The 18,056-nt window shown below is 41.4% G+C and overlaps 3 protein-coding genes and 1 pseudogene across 3 annotated transcripts in view; 3 read left to right on the top strand and 1 right to left on the bottom strand.

The window, feature by feature from the left end:
• The window catches only part of LOC134665770 (NAD(P)H-hydrate epimerase), a 460,493-nt gene that overhangs the window by 214,646 nt on the left and 227,791 nt on the right, over window positions 1–18,056 (top strand). The gene's annotated exons all lie outside the window — the stretch shown is intronic.
• Window positions 1,059–2,908, top strand: LOC134665759 (cytochrome P450 6B6-like). Its single transcript, XM_063522731.1, has 2 exons — window positions 1,059–2,445; window positions 2,701–2,908. The coding sequence occupies exons 1-2, from the start codon at window positions 1,086–1,088 to the stop codon at window positions 2,868–2,870; spliced, it is 1,530 nt and encodes a 509-aa protein (XP_063378801.1). The 5' UTR covers window positions 1,059–1,085; the 3' UTR covers window positions 2,871–2,908.
• On the top strand, window positions 4,582–6,359 carry LOC134666290 (cytochrome P450 6B6-like; annotated as a pseudogene).
• Window positions 8,049–18,056, bottom strand: part of LOC134665771 (protein transport protein Sec24A) — a 29,642-nt gene continuing 19,634 nt past the window's right edge. Inside the window, exons 12-16 of the mRNA XM_063522752.1 lie at window positions 17,642–17,752; window positions 16,395–16,579; window positions 15,388–15,572; window positions 14,656–14,892; window positions 8,049–13,929 (exon numbers count right to left, since the gene is read on the bottom strand). Coding sequence (XP_063378822.1) covers window positions 13,818–13,929; window positions 14,656–14,892; window positions 15,388–15,572; window positions 16,395–16,579; window positions 17,642–17,752 — 830 coding nt within the window. The 3' untranslated portion in view covers window positions 8,049–13,817. The remainder of the gene's footprint in view (window positions 13,930–14,655; window positions 14,893–15,387; window positions 15,573–16,394; window positions 16,580–17,641; window positions 17,753–18,056) is intronic.

Here is an 18,056-nt window from a genome sequence, read left to right as displayed (position 1 = left end):
TTAAGAGTTTAGTTGTCAGTATTCTGAGAAGTAACGAAAAGGGACGATCGCTTTTCCATACAAACGTTGTCCTCATTTCCCTCTCTAGATACTACACTATAAAAAATACGAAATTTGATGTGTGTTAACACATCACAGCTCTGTGGTGTGGTTGTGGTTACTTAGAGAGAAAAATAGGGACTCTGAGCTAGAAGAGATACCTTATAGGCGCTTTTAATTTGTATGGAATATGTTTTTCGCTTCCAACTCTTATGAACGAAGGGGTATATGATTGGTTAATAAAAAAAAACCAACCTCGGACTCGCGTTCCAAGGGTTCCGACCACTACACAATTTTTAAAAATGTATTTTTTAAGTGAAACAGGAGTGAAATGTCTTTATAAAACCCGTAAGGGTCGGATCAAAAACAAGGTAATTAAGTCAGACTCACGCTTGACTAAAGGTAAAAAACTATTTTGTATATCTTTTTTCTAAATTTAGTAAATTTTAAAATCAGCAGTTTCGGAGATAAAGGGGGGGATGGTCATTGTTTGGCTATTTTCTTGAATAACTTCTAAACTTTACAATATCTAAAAAATAAATGTATATATATTTGAGATCCTCAAAACGAGCTCTTTCATTTGATATGTAACACAATATATTAGTTTGAAAAACCTTTTTTTTTTAATTTTCGCAGGCAAAATTGCCCCCCATGTTAAAAATTCATTTGTTTACGTTACATGTCCGTCTTTGGGTCACAAATTTACAGATGTGTGCCAAATTTCAACTTAATTGGTCCAGTAGTTTCGGAAAAAATAGGCTGTGACAGACAGACGCACGAGTGATCCTATAAGGCTTCCGGTTTTTCCTTTTGAAGTTACCTACCCTAAAACTAGAGATACATCTGTGTGATAGGTATTCACTATCGCGCGGCAAACATAGGTACCTACTATTACGTAATCTATCTATATTTTGGTGCTTGTTGATTGTATGTACGATTAGACAAGGTTATCAAATAAAAAAACGTGATGGCATTGAATGCCTACTCACTTTTTTTTTACTCTTATTAATTCTACTCAGTTCTACTTTGTGTTACAAGCAGTAAACATGATTCTTGTACTAGTAGCGTTATTTGTAATTCTTGTGTACTATTTGGGTACTCGGAACCACGACTACTGGGCCAAGAGGAACGTCAAGCACGACCCGCCCGTGTTCCTGTTCGGAAACAACTTCAAGGGCTTCTTCGGACGGAAAAGCTTTACAGAGGTCGCCAATGACTTATACAATCGGTTCCCCAACGAGAAAGTTGTCGGTTACTACAGAGGATCCACTCCCGAGCTGTACATTAGAGACCCAGATATAGTGAGGAATATATTAAGCAATGACTTCGCATATTTCTATCCACGGGGCCTCGGCAGGAATACGGAGGTGGAGCCCTTGCTAGCGAATCTGTTCCACGCAGACGGCGACCTGTGGAAGCTGATGCGGCAGCGGCTGACGCCGGCGTTCACGACCGCGCGGCTGAAGGCGATGTTCCCGCTGGTGGTGCGGTGCGCGGAGCGGCTGCAGGGCGTGGCGCGCGCGGCCGCGGCCCGCCCCGGCGCCTGCGACGTGCGCGAGCTCATGGCGCGCTTCACCACCGAGTTCATCGGCGCCTGCGGCTTCGGCGTCGAGACCGACTCCCTCGGCAACGATGACTCCCACTTCAGAAAGATCGGCAGGCTCATATTTATCAGACCAGTCCCGGTCGTAATAAAGCTCATGATATGGGAGCTTTTCCCTCCGCTAAGATCCTACATTCATGTATTTGATCGAAAACTCGATGAATCTCTTTTTGATTTCGTAAAGAATATAAGAGACGTTAGGCAATGCAAGCCTTCCGGCCGCAATGATTTCATAGACCTGCTCCTGGAATTAGAAGTCAAGGGAAAGATCGTAGCAGAATCAATTGAGCATCGGAACCCAGACGGTACGCCTGTGATTGTGGACACGGAAATGGATTTGAAAATGATGGTAGCCCAAGTATTCATATTCTTTGCCGCGGGTTTTGAGACGTCCTCGTCGGCCACAAGTTATACTTTGCACCAGCTCGCGTTTAATCCTGAATTACAATTGAAAATACAATTGGAGATCGACGAAGTTCTAAAGAAATATGATGATAAGTTGTGCTACGACGCCGTGGCGGAGATGACGCTACTGAGCATGGCTTTCAAGGAGGCGATGAGGATGTTTCCGTCGCTGGGCGTGCTGAACCGCAAGTGCGCTCGACCTTACACGTTCCCTGAGCTGGGGCTGACCGTGGACCCCGGAGTGAGGATCGTGGTGCCAGTGGCGGCGCTGCAGAATGACGAGAAATACTTCGATAACCCGCGGTATTTCCAACCAGAGCGGTTCACTCCTGAGGAAGTGAAGAAGCGACACAAATACGTATATTTACCCTTCGGCGATGGACCCAGGGCGTGTATAGGTACGTAACGTAAATAGATGTGTCAATAAATTTTACGTATAGGTACATACGTAAAACGCATGTCAATTTGACTTCAAACGGAAGCATGTCGATTTTTGAATACATACCTAGGTATTTTTGCATACTAGGTAGGTACTTACGTTAATTTTAACAAACAGGGGCCTTGCCTGGATAGCAATCCTTTGGAGAAACGAAACGAAACGCTATTATTTCCATAGATTATTTAGGTTTATCTCTTTATTTCTGTTTACACAGGGTCGCGTCTGGGAGAGATGCAGTCGCTGGTTGGCCTAGCAGCGGTCTTGCAAGTATGCAGCGTAGCACCAGCACCGACCACGAGACGGGTGCCGCCTGTGGACTCGACGACTAGTGTCACGCAGGCCGTGAAAGGCGGGTTGCCGCTCCAGCTTACAGTCAGGCAATGATCGGCTTCTGAAGCGAAACTAAAGATGCCCAAGTTGCTGATGAGTTTCGAGAACGTTAGAACAATTCCCAGAAATTTCACAGGACAATATTATTGCACAGGAAACAAAGGAATTTAGGAAGTGGAAATTTTCGATTCCCATTTTAAAGTATTAAATAGTAGTTTATGTTACAAGGGATCAAAATTATATATTTCCGATGATAGAATCCTGAATGAAGCGATGGATTCTAAAGTAGAATCTTGAGCGTAATGAGGGACTCAAAAGTTAACGCCCAAGGTAAAATAATTTTGATACCGTGTGACACATACTGCTTTTCACATCTCCTATGAGGGAATTATGATGCTTAAACAGATTATTTAAGCTAAAAAAAATAATGTGCAAAAAAATTTAAAAATAGTGTGCTTAGAACAGAAAAGTGCTACTTTGATCCCTCCTAGCAGTAGCAGGGAAGAAAAGTGCCACTTTGATCCCTCCTAGCAGGGAATAAAAAGCCCTTTTTCGAAATGGTGATGTGAAAAAATATTTTTCATTCTTAAAACTGGTAAAAACAAAATAGTTATTTACGATACAAGTGCGGAAAAGAGGAAATTCGAAACGAGTGGCGATAAATTAAAACACGACCGAAGGGAGTGCTTTAAATCGACACGAGTTGCGAATTACCTATTCGCACGTGTATCGTACAACGTTTTACAGTACATATGGCGCTTTAAACTTTTGACATCGCACGAAAAGTGCTATTTTACGCACTAGTGCGGGAAAATAAGACCATATGTACTGCAAAATAAATTTCGTTACCTTTAGATGCCACTATTTTGAGAATCAGTCTTGTATGGAATATGTTTTTGCTTCCAACTCTTATTGTTATGAACGAAGGGGTATACGATTGGTTAATATAAAAAACCCGGCCAAGTGCGAGTCGGACTCGCGTTCCAAGGGTTCCCTACACTACACATTTTTAACAATGAATTTTTGTAAAGTGAAACAATAGTGAAATATCTTAAAAAACCCGTAGGGGTCGCATCAAAAACTAAGTAATTAAGTCCGACTCACGCTTGACTAAAGGTAAAGAACTATTTTGTGTATTTTTTTCAGAATTTTAGACCCAGTAGTTTCGGAGATAAAGGGGAGAATGGTCATTTTTTGGCTATTTTCTTGAATAACTTCTAGACTTCATAATATCTTCAAACTATAAAGAATGTATATTTGAGATCCTCAAAATGAGCTCTTTCATTTGATATATAACACAATATATTTAGTTTGAAAAACCTTTTTTTATATTTTCGCAATTACCCCCCAAAAGTGGCCCCCCATGTCAAAAATACATTTTTTTACGTTACATGTCCACGTGTGTGACAAATGGACAGAAAGGCAGACGCACGATATCTCAAAGGCCTCAAAAGAAAAACCGGAACCCTTATAGGATCACTCCTATAAGGGTTCCGGTTTTTCTTTAGAGGATTCAAGACAAATTTTTCCTTTTCCTCAAAGGAAAAACCGGAACCCTTATAGGAGTGATCGGTTTTTCCTTTTGAAGTTACCCTAAAACTAGAGATACATCTCTGTGATAGGTATTCACTATAGCGCGGCAAACATACAATTACGTAATCTATCTATATTTTGTTACTAGTTGCAAATATGCACAAGGTTATCAAATAAATAAAAACGTGATTGCCTTGAATGCCTACTCACTTATTTTGTTACTCTTATTGATTCTACTCAGTTCTACTTTGTGTTACAAGCAGTAAACATGATTTTTGTACTAGTATCGTTCTTGGTAATTCTTGTATACTATTTCGGTACACGGAACCACGACTACTGGGCCAAGAGGAACGTCAAGCACGACCCGCCCGTGTTCCTGTTCGGAAACAACTTCAAGGGCTTCTTCGGACGGAAAAGCTTTACAGAGGTAGCCAATGACTTATACCACCGGTATCCTGATGAGAAAGTTGTCGGTTACTACAGAGGATCCACTCCCGAGCTGTACATAAGAGACCCAGATATAGTGAGGAATATATTAAGCAATGACTTCGCATATTTCTATCCACGGGGCCTCGGCAGGAATACGGAGGTGGAGCCCTTGCTAGCGAATCTGTTCCACGCAGACGGCGACCTGTGGAAGCTGATGCGGCAGCGGCTGACGCCGGCGTTCACCACCGCGCGGCTGAAGGCGATGTTCCCGCTGGTGGTGCGGTGCGCGGAGCGGCTGCAGGGCGTGGCGCGCGCGGCCGCGGCCCGCCCCGGCGCCTGCGACGTGCGCGAGCTCATGGCGCGCTTCACCACCGAGTTCATCGGCGCCTGCGGCTTCGGAGTCGAGACCGACTCCCTCGCCAACGAAAACTCCCATTTCAGAAAGATTGGCGGGCTCATATTTATCAGACCGGTCCCGGTCGTAATTAAAGCTCATGATATGGGAACTTTTCCCTCCGCTAAGATCCTACATTCATGTATTTGATCGGAAACTCGATGAATCTCTTTTTGATTTCGTAAAGAATATAAGATATGTTAGGCAATGCAAGCCCTCCGGCCGCCATGATTTCATAGACCTGCTCCTGGAATTAGAAGTCAAGGGAAAGATCGTAGGAGAATCAATTGAGCAACGGAACCCGGACGGTACGCCTGTGACGGTGGACACGGAAATGGATTTGAAAATGATGGTAGCCCAAGTGTTCATATTCTTTGCCGCGGGTTTTGAGACGTCCTCGTCGGCCACAAGTTATACTTTGCACCAGCTCGCGTTTAAACCTGAATTACAATAAAAAATACAATTGGAGATTGACGAAGTTCTAAAGAAATATGATAATAAATTGTGCTACGACGCCGTAGCGGAGATGACGCTACTGAGCATGGCTTTCAAAGAGGCACTAAGGATGTTTCCGTCGCTGGGCGTGCTGAACCGCAAGTGCGCTCGACGCGCGTGCGTTCCCTGAGCTGGGGCTGACCGTGGACCCCGGAGTGAAGATCGTGGTGCCAGTGGAGGCGCTGCAGAACGACGAGAAATACTTCGATAACCCACGGGATTTCCAACCTGAGCGGTTCACTCCTGAGGAAGTGAAGAAGCGACACAAATACGTATATATACCCTTCGGCGATGGCCCCAGGGCGTGTATAGGTACGTAACGTAAATAGATATTGTGTCAAATTTTACGTAAGTACTTACATAGATTGACATGCACTTTGACTTCAAACGGAAGCATGTCGATTTTTGCATAAGTTTTAACAAAATTGCCTTCCCAAGATACCTAACAATCCTTCGGAGGAACGAAACGAAACGCTATTATTTCCATAGATTATGTAGGTTTATCTCTTTCTGTTTTCACAGGGTCGCGTCTCGGGGAGATGCAGTCGCTGGTTGGCCTAGCAGCGGTCTTGCAAGTATGCAGCGTAGCACCAGCGCCGACCACAAGACGGGTGCCGCCTGTAGACTCGACTTCTAATGTCGCGCAGGCCGTGAAAGGCGGGATGCCGCTTCAGCTCACAGTCAGGCAATGATCGGCATCTGAGGCGAAACTACAGATGCAAGTTGCTGATTACTCGTAGTTTCGAGAACGTTAGAACTATTCTTGGAAATATTGCACTGGAAACAAAGGAATTGTGGAAGTGGATAATTTCGATTCCCATACGAAAATATGATAAGCTTCCGATATTTTTCCATGTGGAAATGTCGCAATTCTGGAAGCTTTCTGACGGCTAATCAGTTATATGTGACGTTCCACGGCAAAAGGTACCTTATGGCGGCTGGCGCTTGCGCCGCAATAATATTGGAGCGGCGTTAATAATAGCGTAAATGCCGACCTCCATAAGGTCGTCACATATTATGTCTATTATACGTAGGTATTATTTGGCGCGAGTAGGGTCCAACCTGAAATATGCGGCAGATTCCTGCAGCTGACCTGTCTCCACACGTATTGGCTCGCCTTTCCTGTGGCATAAGACAGTGAAGCCGAGAGGGTAATGCAGGTGCTGGGCATCCCTGCGTTTCCTTAATTCCGTCCCAGGCGGTGTAATGTATGTTACACCATAAATCGTCTGTAATAGACGTAAAGGCCAATGATGATGATGATGATGATGATTATTTGCTGTTATCATTTATGTATGAATGAATGATTTATTCACTTGAATACATACATATACAGCGCATGCACTTATATACTATATTCTGCCATTTGGCATGTGAAACTTGGAAAATGTTATACATATTCAGAACAGAAGGCCCTATCTATGCTTACACACAACAGATACAACTCGAATATTTACATTATTTACACATACATTACTGTAATATAATTTATGTAATGCTGATATGACAGATAAAATAAAATATCGTCCCTAGCGTTTTATCTGTACCCAACCTATCTTCATGTTAAGATAATAAACATATGCCTACTTATCAATCCTATTTTTTAAACATGGTGTTAAATTAATCCCGTTAGGAAACTATCAGATTATCTATGTTGTTAAGAGTCTGTCGGCCGTCCAGTGGCACCCTTATGAGTGGAATTGCATGTGTTTTCTAATACCTTAACCAATGCATTTATGTATAATCCAGTAAGTATAATAATATTGTAGTCCTATTTATTACCCAACTTTAACCAGTACTACCGTACAGAAAAGAAACTTCCTACAAAACCGAAGTTTGACAGCGATTCAGGGACGAATCGTGCTGTCCCGTTCTTATGTATGGTACTATCCCTTTCAGCTATGGGAGCATTCCGTATAATTGTCTACCGTTTGTCCCGTACAAACGCGAATTTTCTGAAGATTTGCAGGTATAAGAGTTTCCTTTTCTATGACAAATGGTCAAAAATATGCACAGAAAAACAATCGCCTGCTTAAAACGCCGAAAAAAAAGTCGCCTCACAGGAAATAAAATGCGTTTATACGGGACAGCTCTATGTAGGTATGTAGTAATGCTCCTATGTAGGGTTGTCTTCATTATTAATTTTTCTTCTTCATTAATTCAAGTCATTATCTTATATGCGGTCATTATCTTACACGCAAAAGGACGTCAGGTTGTGCCAATCCTGATAATGAATCCTCGGAACCGAGAATGCCCGAAAGAATTAGTTTCTCCTCCTGACTAAACATTTTTCCGGTTATTTGATAAAGTGAAAACAAGGTACATATTAAGTACCTAATATAAAACTATTTCACATATGACTATGAATTGAAACACGTATATTTTGGATTCGTTATAATGAAACAAGTTACAAGGCTTCAGAGTTCAGTCGGCTAGTTTAACAGTGGCAATAAAATGTTCATTCAGTCAACTACTGGGACCGACGCGATTTAAGCGGTGCTCGGCCAAAGAGCGCTTCTGTACTTTACCACAGGAGTCCACTAGGTACATATTTACCGTCACTCTAAAGTCCCCTTTAGACGGTTCAACTTGCATGCAATATTCGATACATTGCTCACTACAGAGTACAATGAATTCAGTCGATCGACCAAATACCGCCATCTAACGAAAATCGCATGCAAGTTTTTGTCAAAATGGGCCTTAAAGCAGGGGATATGAGATACGCAGTCACATTCAAATTACCGTGGAGTTTGATGTCCACGAAATGCCGTTTTTGTCCGTAGTGGATGTCCACGGTAAAGTATACAAGCGGCGAAACAGTACAGCGTCAACTTGCTTCTTATGCGTTGAGTTGAGACATATCTGCATCTATGAACAATATACATATATCTGGCAATATAATAACTATTCCTATATGTATTTGTATTTCTGGACAATTCTATTTCCGTAATGTTTCACCCGACCTCATTTCAGTATAAAACCGTCTACCTAAAATTTCATAAATAATTCTATTAAATTTACAATAGAAGTAATATCAAGTAAATACATGGATTAAAACTAATTAATTACAGATACACCTACTACCGAAATATAATAAAAATACACGTCAGGCATTCGAAATGGAAAATAAACAATTTTAAAATAGATGTCGTGTAGACCTCGCCTTCCCCAAAGTGTAATGTATTTCATTCGTTTTATTATAGAAATACATTAATAAATAAATTATTTCACTGTGGGGATGGAAAATGGCTTAAATTACATAGGGCCATCGCTTGATTAAACCGTTGAGGTTGCGACATACAAATAAAAAAACATTTTCTATACACAACATCAAAACATAACTGAGTCACCCCAGTAAAAAGCAGCAAGGAGCAAATTAAAAATTATATGCGCCTAGTGGCTAAAAAGCCTTCGCTTCGCTCTGTGGACTAATGTGTTAATTTGTTCCTTGCTTACAATCAACAATCATAGCCCTACTCTATTCGCAATCATAATTATTTAAGATTCCGCCAAGATTTAGGTTAACATCTCACATTTAATGCCCAAATATTCATGTGGTATCCCTTCTAGTCTGCAAATAGTATGCAGAATCATATCTGCGTCATTATATACGACCGACTGAGTTTTAGGCGTTAGTCAAGTGACCATGCAACAAAATATTCAATACCTACACTTATTGTTCCATAACGTACAACTGTTGCACAATTTTATATAAGTAAGTATAACCTTACACTCCACGCATTCAAACGCTAAACGTACAGTCGGTAGCAAAGTTGCTGAGCTGGTAAGATGTTCAAAAAGACTCAACTTTAACGTGAATATGAGCGCGTGTGCTTTAGCTGCTGACTGTACAAAGCGTTTCCATATAACAAATTCTTAGTTATCTTATCATTTTTGTTTTATGTTCATAAAAGATTATACGTGGATTATATCAAGTCGACTGCCTAGTCTTATCGACTCTGTTTTCCTTTTTATCCCTTTTAATCCTATTCATAAGGATTGCAGTCGTCATTTTATGACATTTTACCATTGACTCGTAAGTCATTATGAATAATATCGTCGGGTGACAAGCAAGTCACTAACTAACACCATTGAAATTATTGGACAATAAACCGTGTTACAAGTGTAATAAAGTGCATTGTTACTTTGATTTTTTGATAGTACTTAGTGACTTTTGCTTGTCACCCGACGATATAGTATAATCATAAGCTTAGAGAAACCAACAAACATCTTATCAACAAACATAAATGTTGATATCATCAAACGCGTGACGTTAGTATATCTGTAGATTGAAAAAGAGATATAGATTTTGCATTTTTGTAGATAAAACTTTCCGTGTAAATTAAAAAATAATACGGCAAAAATCCTATTTATGATTCAGTTCATAAATTTCATAATACAAACCACAACATAATTGAAATCAAAGTTTATAAAAAAGATTACCGTTTGAACATCGTTTTTGATTATAACTTTATTTCTAAATCACTGTCAAAATGGCAGACATCTACTCGGCTTTGGCAACGTAATGTCATCAAGATATTTATCATGTCGCGTTTATGGTTTACCTTTTGAAAATTGTATACCATTAGGAAAAGCAGCTTTAACATTTTACGTGCCTGTAAGCTAGGGACCTCTATGTTTTCTGTCTGTGCTTGTTCAGCGGTGTCACTCACGAATTTGAGCCAATCGTGCAGTCAAACGCAACTAGTTGCGACCAATCGCGCGCGTGATGCGAACTCATCAACCAATCGCGTTGTAGCGGTGACACAGGTGACACACCGCTGTACTGGCCCCATTCATGCCCCATTCTTATTGCCCGTATCATTGGTATAATAATATACTCCGCCTGGTACTCTTCCGGTCTTTTCGTGGTCACGTGACTGACACAAGCCTACGTCATCATGCGACAGCGCTATATGATAATATGCGATAGCGCTATATATAGCGGCCATGTTTTTGTGACGTAGGCATGTGTCACTCTGGGAAGACCATGTTTTATTAGACTATGGCCCGTATAAGGCCAGTCCTGTGATATACGTCAATGCCTGAAACGCGTCCCTTAGCTGCAAAAGCCCCGTGATTAGGTAATAGCTCTTTGCAAAATAAGTAACACAACAATAAGCTGTGGAACTATATCTGTAGCTCTTGACAATTTGATCCCTAACTCCTACTATCTCTAAGCTGTGTTATGCTTAGCTTTTCCTGTCTGGCAGTGTGTCTGTATGCTAGTATCTTGTCATAGTGAGTGCTTCCCATTCGTTCTATTCCATGGAACAAGCAGAGGGCCTATTGCGAACCACCTTCGACGTGTAGCTTGTCTGTCACACTTACGTACGAATTTACAAACGCGACAGAGAGGCAACACGTCGAACGTGGTTCGCAGTAGGCCCCTCTGTATTGTTTCTGTAATAATAATGAGTAAATCAATCCTAGTCTAGTCCCAATAATTGTTAGCATATCAAGACATACATACATATAGACATACATGTGCTGAGAAGGGTAATTTAGATATTACTCGATATATATTTTTCTTCTTCAGTCTTTTCCAAAAGCCGTGCTTTGGTTTTATTTCGTTCGATTTTAAAACAAAATATTTGTAACATTACTTTCTACGAAACGAGAATTAAATGCCGTTGACATAGTTGGTTTTTGATTTATAAAATTATACCTTATCCATACTTTTGTTCTATAGGACAAATGGGAATAACTCCTTGTAATCGAATAATCTTATTTATCTATAGATCTACATAACAAATCGCACACTTAATAACATAGACTCAAACATTACTGCTGCGTTCAATATTCGACCATACCCTCATATTAATATGGTCGAACATAAAAAACCTCATTTGTGTCAATATTTTTAAATGTGCGATTGCACTCTATTTGACAAGTTAAACATATTTATTTACAGTTATAGTAATTTTATTAAATATTTCGTTCGTTACACTACTCATCAACTTTAATATATCTATATCTATACATTTTCAGCGTATTAGATGGTCTAACAGATAGGGTAGAGTGTGTAATCGATTATTATGTATATCTAAACGTCCAAGTGCGTACAAACATCTGAACACATTTATTGTGAAGACAGAATACATTTTCTTTTGACGGACAGAATAACTTTCAAATCAAATCTTGCGCCGCTGCTTTTTACAGACCGCATCAAAGTTAACTGGAGTTCTACTAACTGAATGTTTTATTCCGCCTTACCAAAACATAAAAGGCATATATTTTCACAAAGTTGCACAAAAAATAACCAACAATACCACAAAATGTCTGTATTTGCTATCTAAGTTGTTCTTGACAATAATCGTGCTCAGATATTTGTGAGGACCTATTTTGAATTCCGAATAATTTGGTGGGGACTATACAAGTGTACTTAAGGGCATCTATAAGAGCTATTCAGAAACTAAAAGTAATAAGTCGCCAAGCTTTTAAACCATAGTATAATTCGTATAACTTAGATAAATGTTACAATGAAGGTGTCACGTTTTTACAGTTCAATAATTATTCAACAAAGTCAAGGCCGATACCTATTGTTCAGCTAGTAGGGTAATTCGCCAGTAACTGGCCACTTTTAGTAACTGGCCGCCCTAAAATAAAAATGAATTCTATTCACCAATAAACATAATTCATTTTAGTATAAGGTTTAAATATCTGGCCAGTTTTCAAAAACCAGCCACCAATAACTGGCCACTTCATTTTAAGTGGCCAGTTATTGGCGAATTACCCTAGGTATTGTAGTCGTGTTCACATCGTAACATAGCGTTGACGTAGCGTTTTCACGCTATATGCTTTCGAGTCACCCCACACTAGCTCAAAAGACGCTAGTATGGGGTGGCCCTTATAAGGCATTGTTTTCAAAGTTAAGCCAAGATAATAATATTCAATGTATCATTCAATAGCAATTTAAACGAGTTTTTATAGGCATTTTTCATTGAAAATACATCCGTCCTAGTAACATTCTTTTAATCGATTTCTGAAATCTTAATTATCAATATAATAAGTAAAATAAATACGAAGAATAGGTAAGATTTCTTAAAATAACAACATAGAATCACTTTCATAAAAGTATTGTTCAAACGAATGAATCATCCGACAAAATACACCCGTGTTTCAAAGCACAGATAACAAAACATAATTTTTGTACAGCTACAAGCTTCACAAATGTCGATACCTCAACGCCACGTAGCGATGTGTGACCCTCGATTAACTAGTGTTGGTGCAGTCGCTATCAGATACATCGGAGCGGCTGAGGTACTCAAAAATATCTGAACACGCACTTTAACGCCTTGGCAAAAGAGCGTCGAGATATCTGTGAGCACCTTGGCCGCTCCGATATATGTGACACGACTCTTTTTTACGGAAATCCGCTCGGGATTTAAAAAAACTTCCGAATTTTTTAGAATCCCGCGCCCAGTCCTATATTGAATATTTTTTAAGCGCAACTCGTAAGGATTAAAGACTCCATCAACAATTTAATAGGTTTTATCTAAAATACAATAAAGAAACTACGCGTTATTGTATGATTTGTTTACCTAATAACCCATGATAATGCACTATGATTTTATTTTTTGTTAAAATAATGAGAGGTCTCTGAAAAGGACTCAAGTTTTTAACAAGTTGAAAATAACTTGGGTGCCATAATTAAGTCTGAAAAACAGAGTCGAGTATTAAAACAGAGGACACAAAGGGCCCGAGGCTTAACCAACACTACGCTCAACTGATCATTACGACCTGAAATGTCATTCTATGGCACTTTGTAAACAAAGTCACTAGTAAATTTATAATTCAGAGAAAATTTCAATATGGCGGTTTGTTTACATAGTTAGCAAGTTCCATAGAATGACACTTTAGACACGACTACACGCGGCAACGACAGCGACGAGCGGCAGCCATGGAGAACGAAAGGTCAAATCGCTGTCTCTTTTCAACCTACAGCAGTTGAGAATGAAAGGTCAAATCGCTGTGTCTCTTTTCAACCTACGGCCGCCGCAGCAGTTGAGAACGAAAGTTCGGATCGCGGTCTCGCTTCAACCTATGGCCGCCGCTCGCGCCGCGCAAACTCGTCGCTCGTTATTAGACCTTACGTCTTAGCCATAAGGTTCACTTTCAGTTGTGTGCGCCGTCAATCGTTGACGTTATCATTTGACCTGCTGCTTGACGTGTTGTAAGAACTCGTAGTAGGAGAAGGAGGACTCCATGCGGTCGTCGACGAGCCGCTCGATGAACTGGTGCCGCGAGGGGGAGTTGTCTCTGTGGAAAAAGGATTTTGTTAATAACGTGGACCCGGGTATGTCCTTAAACCACGTCCAAGACCACCAGTGGACGGGCAGCAGCGTCCCTCAAATTCGGTGTACTCGACTGCGATCGCCAACCCGCCTGCCAAGCGTGGCGATTATGACATTCACCCCTCAAAAAAGGGGAAGGCCTATGTTCAGCAGTGGACGTCTGCTGGGATGATGATGATGATGAAATAACGTTATATGGTGCTATTACATGTATAAACGCGCTACAATACTCAATTAGCTATTAATAGGTTGTCTTAAGCTTTGAAGATTCCTAGAAAAACGGTGCCGTCATATAGCCGCCGTCATGTAGCGAACGCAAAAAGACGGCGAAAGGCGGCACCGCTTATTGACGTTAAGATGTCAATCACCGCCCTCTAGAAAACCGCGCCATTTGGTTTACATAGGCAATGTTCTAGTGACGTCATTCACCGCTGTATTACGGCCGCTATATGACGGCACCGCTTTCCTAGGAAACCAGAGCTTTAGGGGCAGTTGCACCAAATCGTTTCGGGCTTCATTCGCGTCCGTCGCTATAGCAGGTAAACTTCTGGCTTTGTCAGGTAACAGGTGTCGATCTCACTTTGACGCACTAGACAGATACTCTATAGCAGGTAGACTCCTGGCTTCATCAGGTAACTGGCTAAAGGCGACACTGCGTAGGCCTCACTCTAACTTAGTATCAGATACTGACCTTAAAACAAGTATCCCGGACTCATAAGGCCGGTCCTCATTTAGCTTCTCAATGAACGCGTGCAGCGCTTCGTTCGCGTCCGTCTCTATAGCAGGTAGACTTCTGGCTTCGTCAGGTAACTGGCTGAAGGCGGCCACGCCGAAGGTCTCTGACAGGTAGGCGGGGGAGACGCCGTGGCACACGTAGATGATCATCGTGTCCAGGTCGTCTAGGAGGTAGCAGCCGTTTGCGTTTATCCTGTTTGAACAAAAAAACTAATTTAGCAAATGGATGTTAAGATTTGTTAGTCCTTTGGGGCTGTCCATAAATTAATTACGTCATCGATTTTTGGACACCCCCCCCCCCCTAAAATCATCCAAAAATCATGCTTCGAATGACCCTGTTTCCTCCTACGTCATCCTACCATCATCCGATGTTCAGACCCCCCCTCCCCCTAATTTACCGTAATCCACCATGACAGTCTGTGACATCAAAAACCAAATGTAAAAAATGTTTGACATGTTTCTATGGTGGATCGGAGTCTCATTTTTCAGATTGTTGAAAATAAAGTAAAATATTTGACCTAAGATAATGTTGATAATGCTCTTGTAAATGAGATCCTCCAAATAAACCTTTGTTAAGAAGAGCCCTTATTGCACGGAATGAACAGTTTTTACTATTTCGTTGTTTTGAAACAACTAAAGTTTTCGGAAAGAGGGCATAACTAACTCCTCCTATCTACTTGATTCTTACCTCTGCGCACTAAGCATGAGCTGCGGCAGCATGGGGTCCTCTTCCCTCATATTACACAGCTCGTGTATCGGATAGAGAGGGGGATACGCGGCTCGTATTAGTTGTGGTAGTGGTAGAGACTTGATGTCGCACATGTCGGCCACGCGATCGTCGAGTCGCGTCGACGTGCCCGTCCGGAACGCTTTCTGTAACAACACATGTAATTGTAAACGTAAGGCCGGAGCCCCACTGCTGCGCACGCTACATCCATATGGCCCACGTTTTAATACAAACCGTGGGCAAGCCCACAAAATTTTGTATAGGAACGTGGGTCGTGTACATAGCGTGCGCACCAGTGGGGCCCCGGCCTAAACAACGGATAATTTTTGGAAACAGCGTGCTGAATTACTTTTACTAAGGGGCTAAGCCCAAAATGATAAAAAATGGATCTCAAAATTTTGTATGGGAAAGTCAAAATTAGTAGCATAATAGTGAGTCCCATTTTAAAAACCGTTCATTACACTTACATATGTCAGGCTTTGACTATCGATTTTGATTTTGTATTGCTTTCATGCAAAAAGTCCTATATGGACATTTGATCCCCAAAACAAACCTGATCGACTGGTATCATGATTAAAAACTTGTCATCTAGCCTGTTGTAAACGATCTTTTAGCGAAAAACAACCGGGAATTGCATGTAAGGCTCGTTTTGTCGTGCCTCTGAGCACGAAAAATGGTATGAGCGTTAGTATCGTGGCGCGGACGCGTGCGACTGATTTTATCATTTTTATCTAAAATAGCGCCACGACATTGATTTCGGCTAAGGCGACAACCATAGGTTGGAGCCAGACACAGCTATCGGACCTATCGTTCCCACCTATGGTTTTCGCCTTAGCCGAACCCAGTCGCGCAATGTCGTGGTCAGGCCGCGGACGCACGAGATTTGTTCGAACCCATGTAAAAACGTCCCGTTGCCCGCTAACGTCCGCTGAAACAGAAGTCCCTTGAAACCGAACAAATGAACTAACCCTTTTCAGCAAGGCTAGCAGCAGCAGCGGCAGCAGGCGCAGCGAGGCCGGCGCGTGCAGCGCGGAGCTGGCGCTGCCGGCGGGCAGGTTCTGCGACAGCCGGTGCGCGGACAGCGCGTCTATAGCCACGTTTATCAACGCCTCCCGCGCCTCCGACATGGACGCGTCCACGCAACGGTCCACGGCTGGAAAATAAATAAATAAATAAATATTATAGGACATTTTTTACACAAAATGACTAAGCCCCAGGGTAAGCTCAAGAAAGCTTGTGTTGTGGGTACTCAGACAACGATACATATAATATATATAAATATTTAAATACATATAGAAAACAACCATGACTCAGCAACAAATATCTGTATCATCATACAAATAAATGCCCTTAACAGGATTCGAACCCGGGACCATCCTCTTCGTAGGCAGTTTCACTACCCACTAGGCCAGACCGGTCGTCATGGAAAAAATAATTTCAATATAATCTCTTTTGATTTAACCCTGTTTTTGAAGTGAAAACTTCTTTAGCGGCGCTGTGTGTGCACTTTTTGAGGTGGGGAGAAAATGTTAAACTCGAGACAGCGTAAGGCGTAATCCTCTCTTCCTACCGCGCGGCGAAAATGTTTGCCTGAGCCTGTTGTTTCGTTTAGGCGGCGCAGGGCGCTTGTGTGACGGACAATGTCATGGTGATTTTTGATTTAAATGCCATCTAGTGAGTTTCCCTAAAACTGGTATTAATATAACTGTAGTACTCACAGTGATGTGCTTAGGGGTTACAAGTAATGCGACGAAATAACGCTAGATGGCGTTAACCTCAATTATACATAGTGCTGCAGACATTTTGCACTAGATGGCGCTGTTATTAATATTTTGAGTTACAATGTCGTTGAGTTTTCACTTCTGCCGGCACTCCCGGAGTGCAACCCGTTGTTTTTTTTTATTTACATTTATCCTAGATACTAGAATAACGTATTCCGTGTTGCCTGTTTTTGCTTTTATAAGACTTCAGTAGCGAATATTCTGCGGGGCGCCCAAATGGCCTCAGGGTACCGATTGTGCACTGACGCATTCGTTTGCATTTGTTTAACACGGACGCCCCGTTCGAGCGCCTCTCAAGGCTCATTTAGACGGTTCAAGAACTTGCATGCAATATTGGGTAGATTGCTAACTATAAAGAACAATTAATTCAGTCGATAATCACCCAAACTTCTTACAAATTATACACAAGCAACTATGTTATGTATGGTACTCACCCATTTTACTGAGTAGTCCTATGATACACATCTGGTCCGCGGAGTGCAGTACGTCCGTGAGTGTGTTGGCTATGGGCAGCGCCAGTGTGTGCACTCGTATCCTTCTTTCACCTGTTACATGAAATTATTCCATAGAGTTTACTTATTTTTTACAAGCTTTTATTTACTTTCACCTGTCCCGTCTGTCAGTCTGTAATAAAATCTTGCAAGTTAAATTTGATCCACTTTCCGGTTTCCAATTGAGCTGAAATTTTGCATGCATGTATAAATCGGATGACAATGCAATATTATGGTACGGTCAGCCAAGAAAGTGGTCTACCACTTTTCGACTCTATCAATCAGAAGATAGAATCGAAAAGTGGTAAACCACTGTCTTGGCTGACTGTACCATCGAGCTGATCTGATGATGGAGACA

The sequence above is a fragment of the Cydia fagiglandana genome, chromosome 7 (genome assembly GCF_963556715.1).
Source record: "Cydia fagiglandana chromosome 7, ilCydFagi1.1, whole genome shotgun sequence".
Lineage (NCBI taxonomy): Eukaryota > Metazoa > Arthropoda > Insecta > Lepidoptera > Tortricidae > Cydia > Cydia fagiglandana.
Note: the sequence above shows the minus strand (reverse complement) of the source record. Positions and strands in the feature narration are given on the sequence as shown.

Bases quoted from the DNA above. Each gene is read 5' to 3' on its own strand.
- LOC134665759 (XM_063522731.1), top strand. From the start codon at position 1,086: ATGATTCTTGTACTAGTAGCGTTATTTGTAATTCTTGTGTACTATTTG. The intron at 2,446-2,700 runs GTACGTAACGTA...CTGTTTACACAG, and splicing joins TGGACCCAGGGCGTGTATAG to GGTCGCGTCTGGGAGAGATG.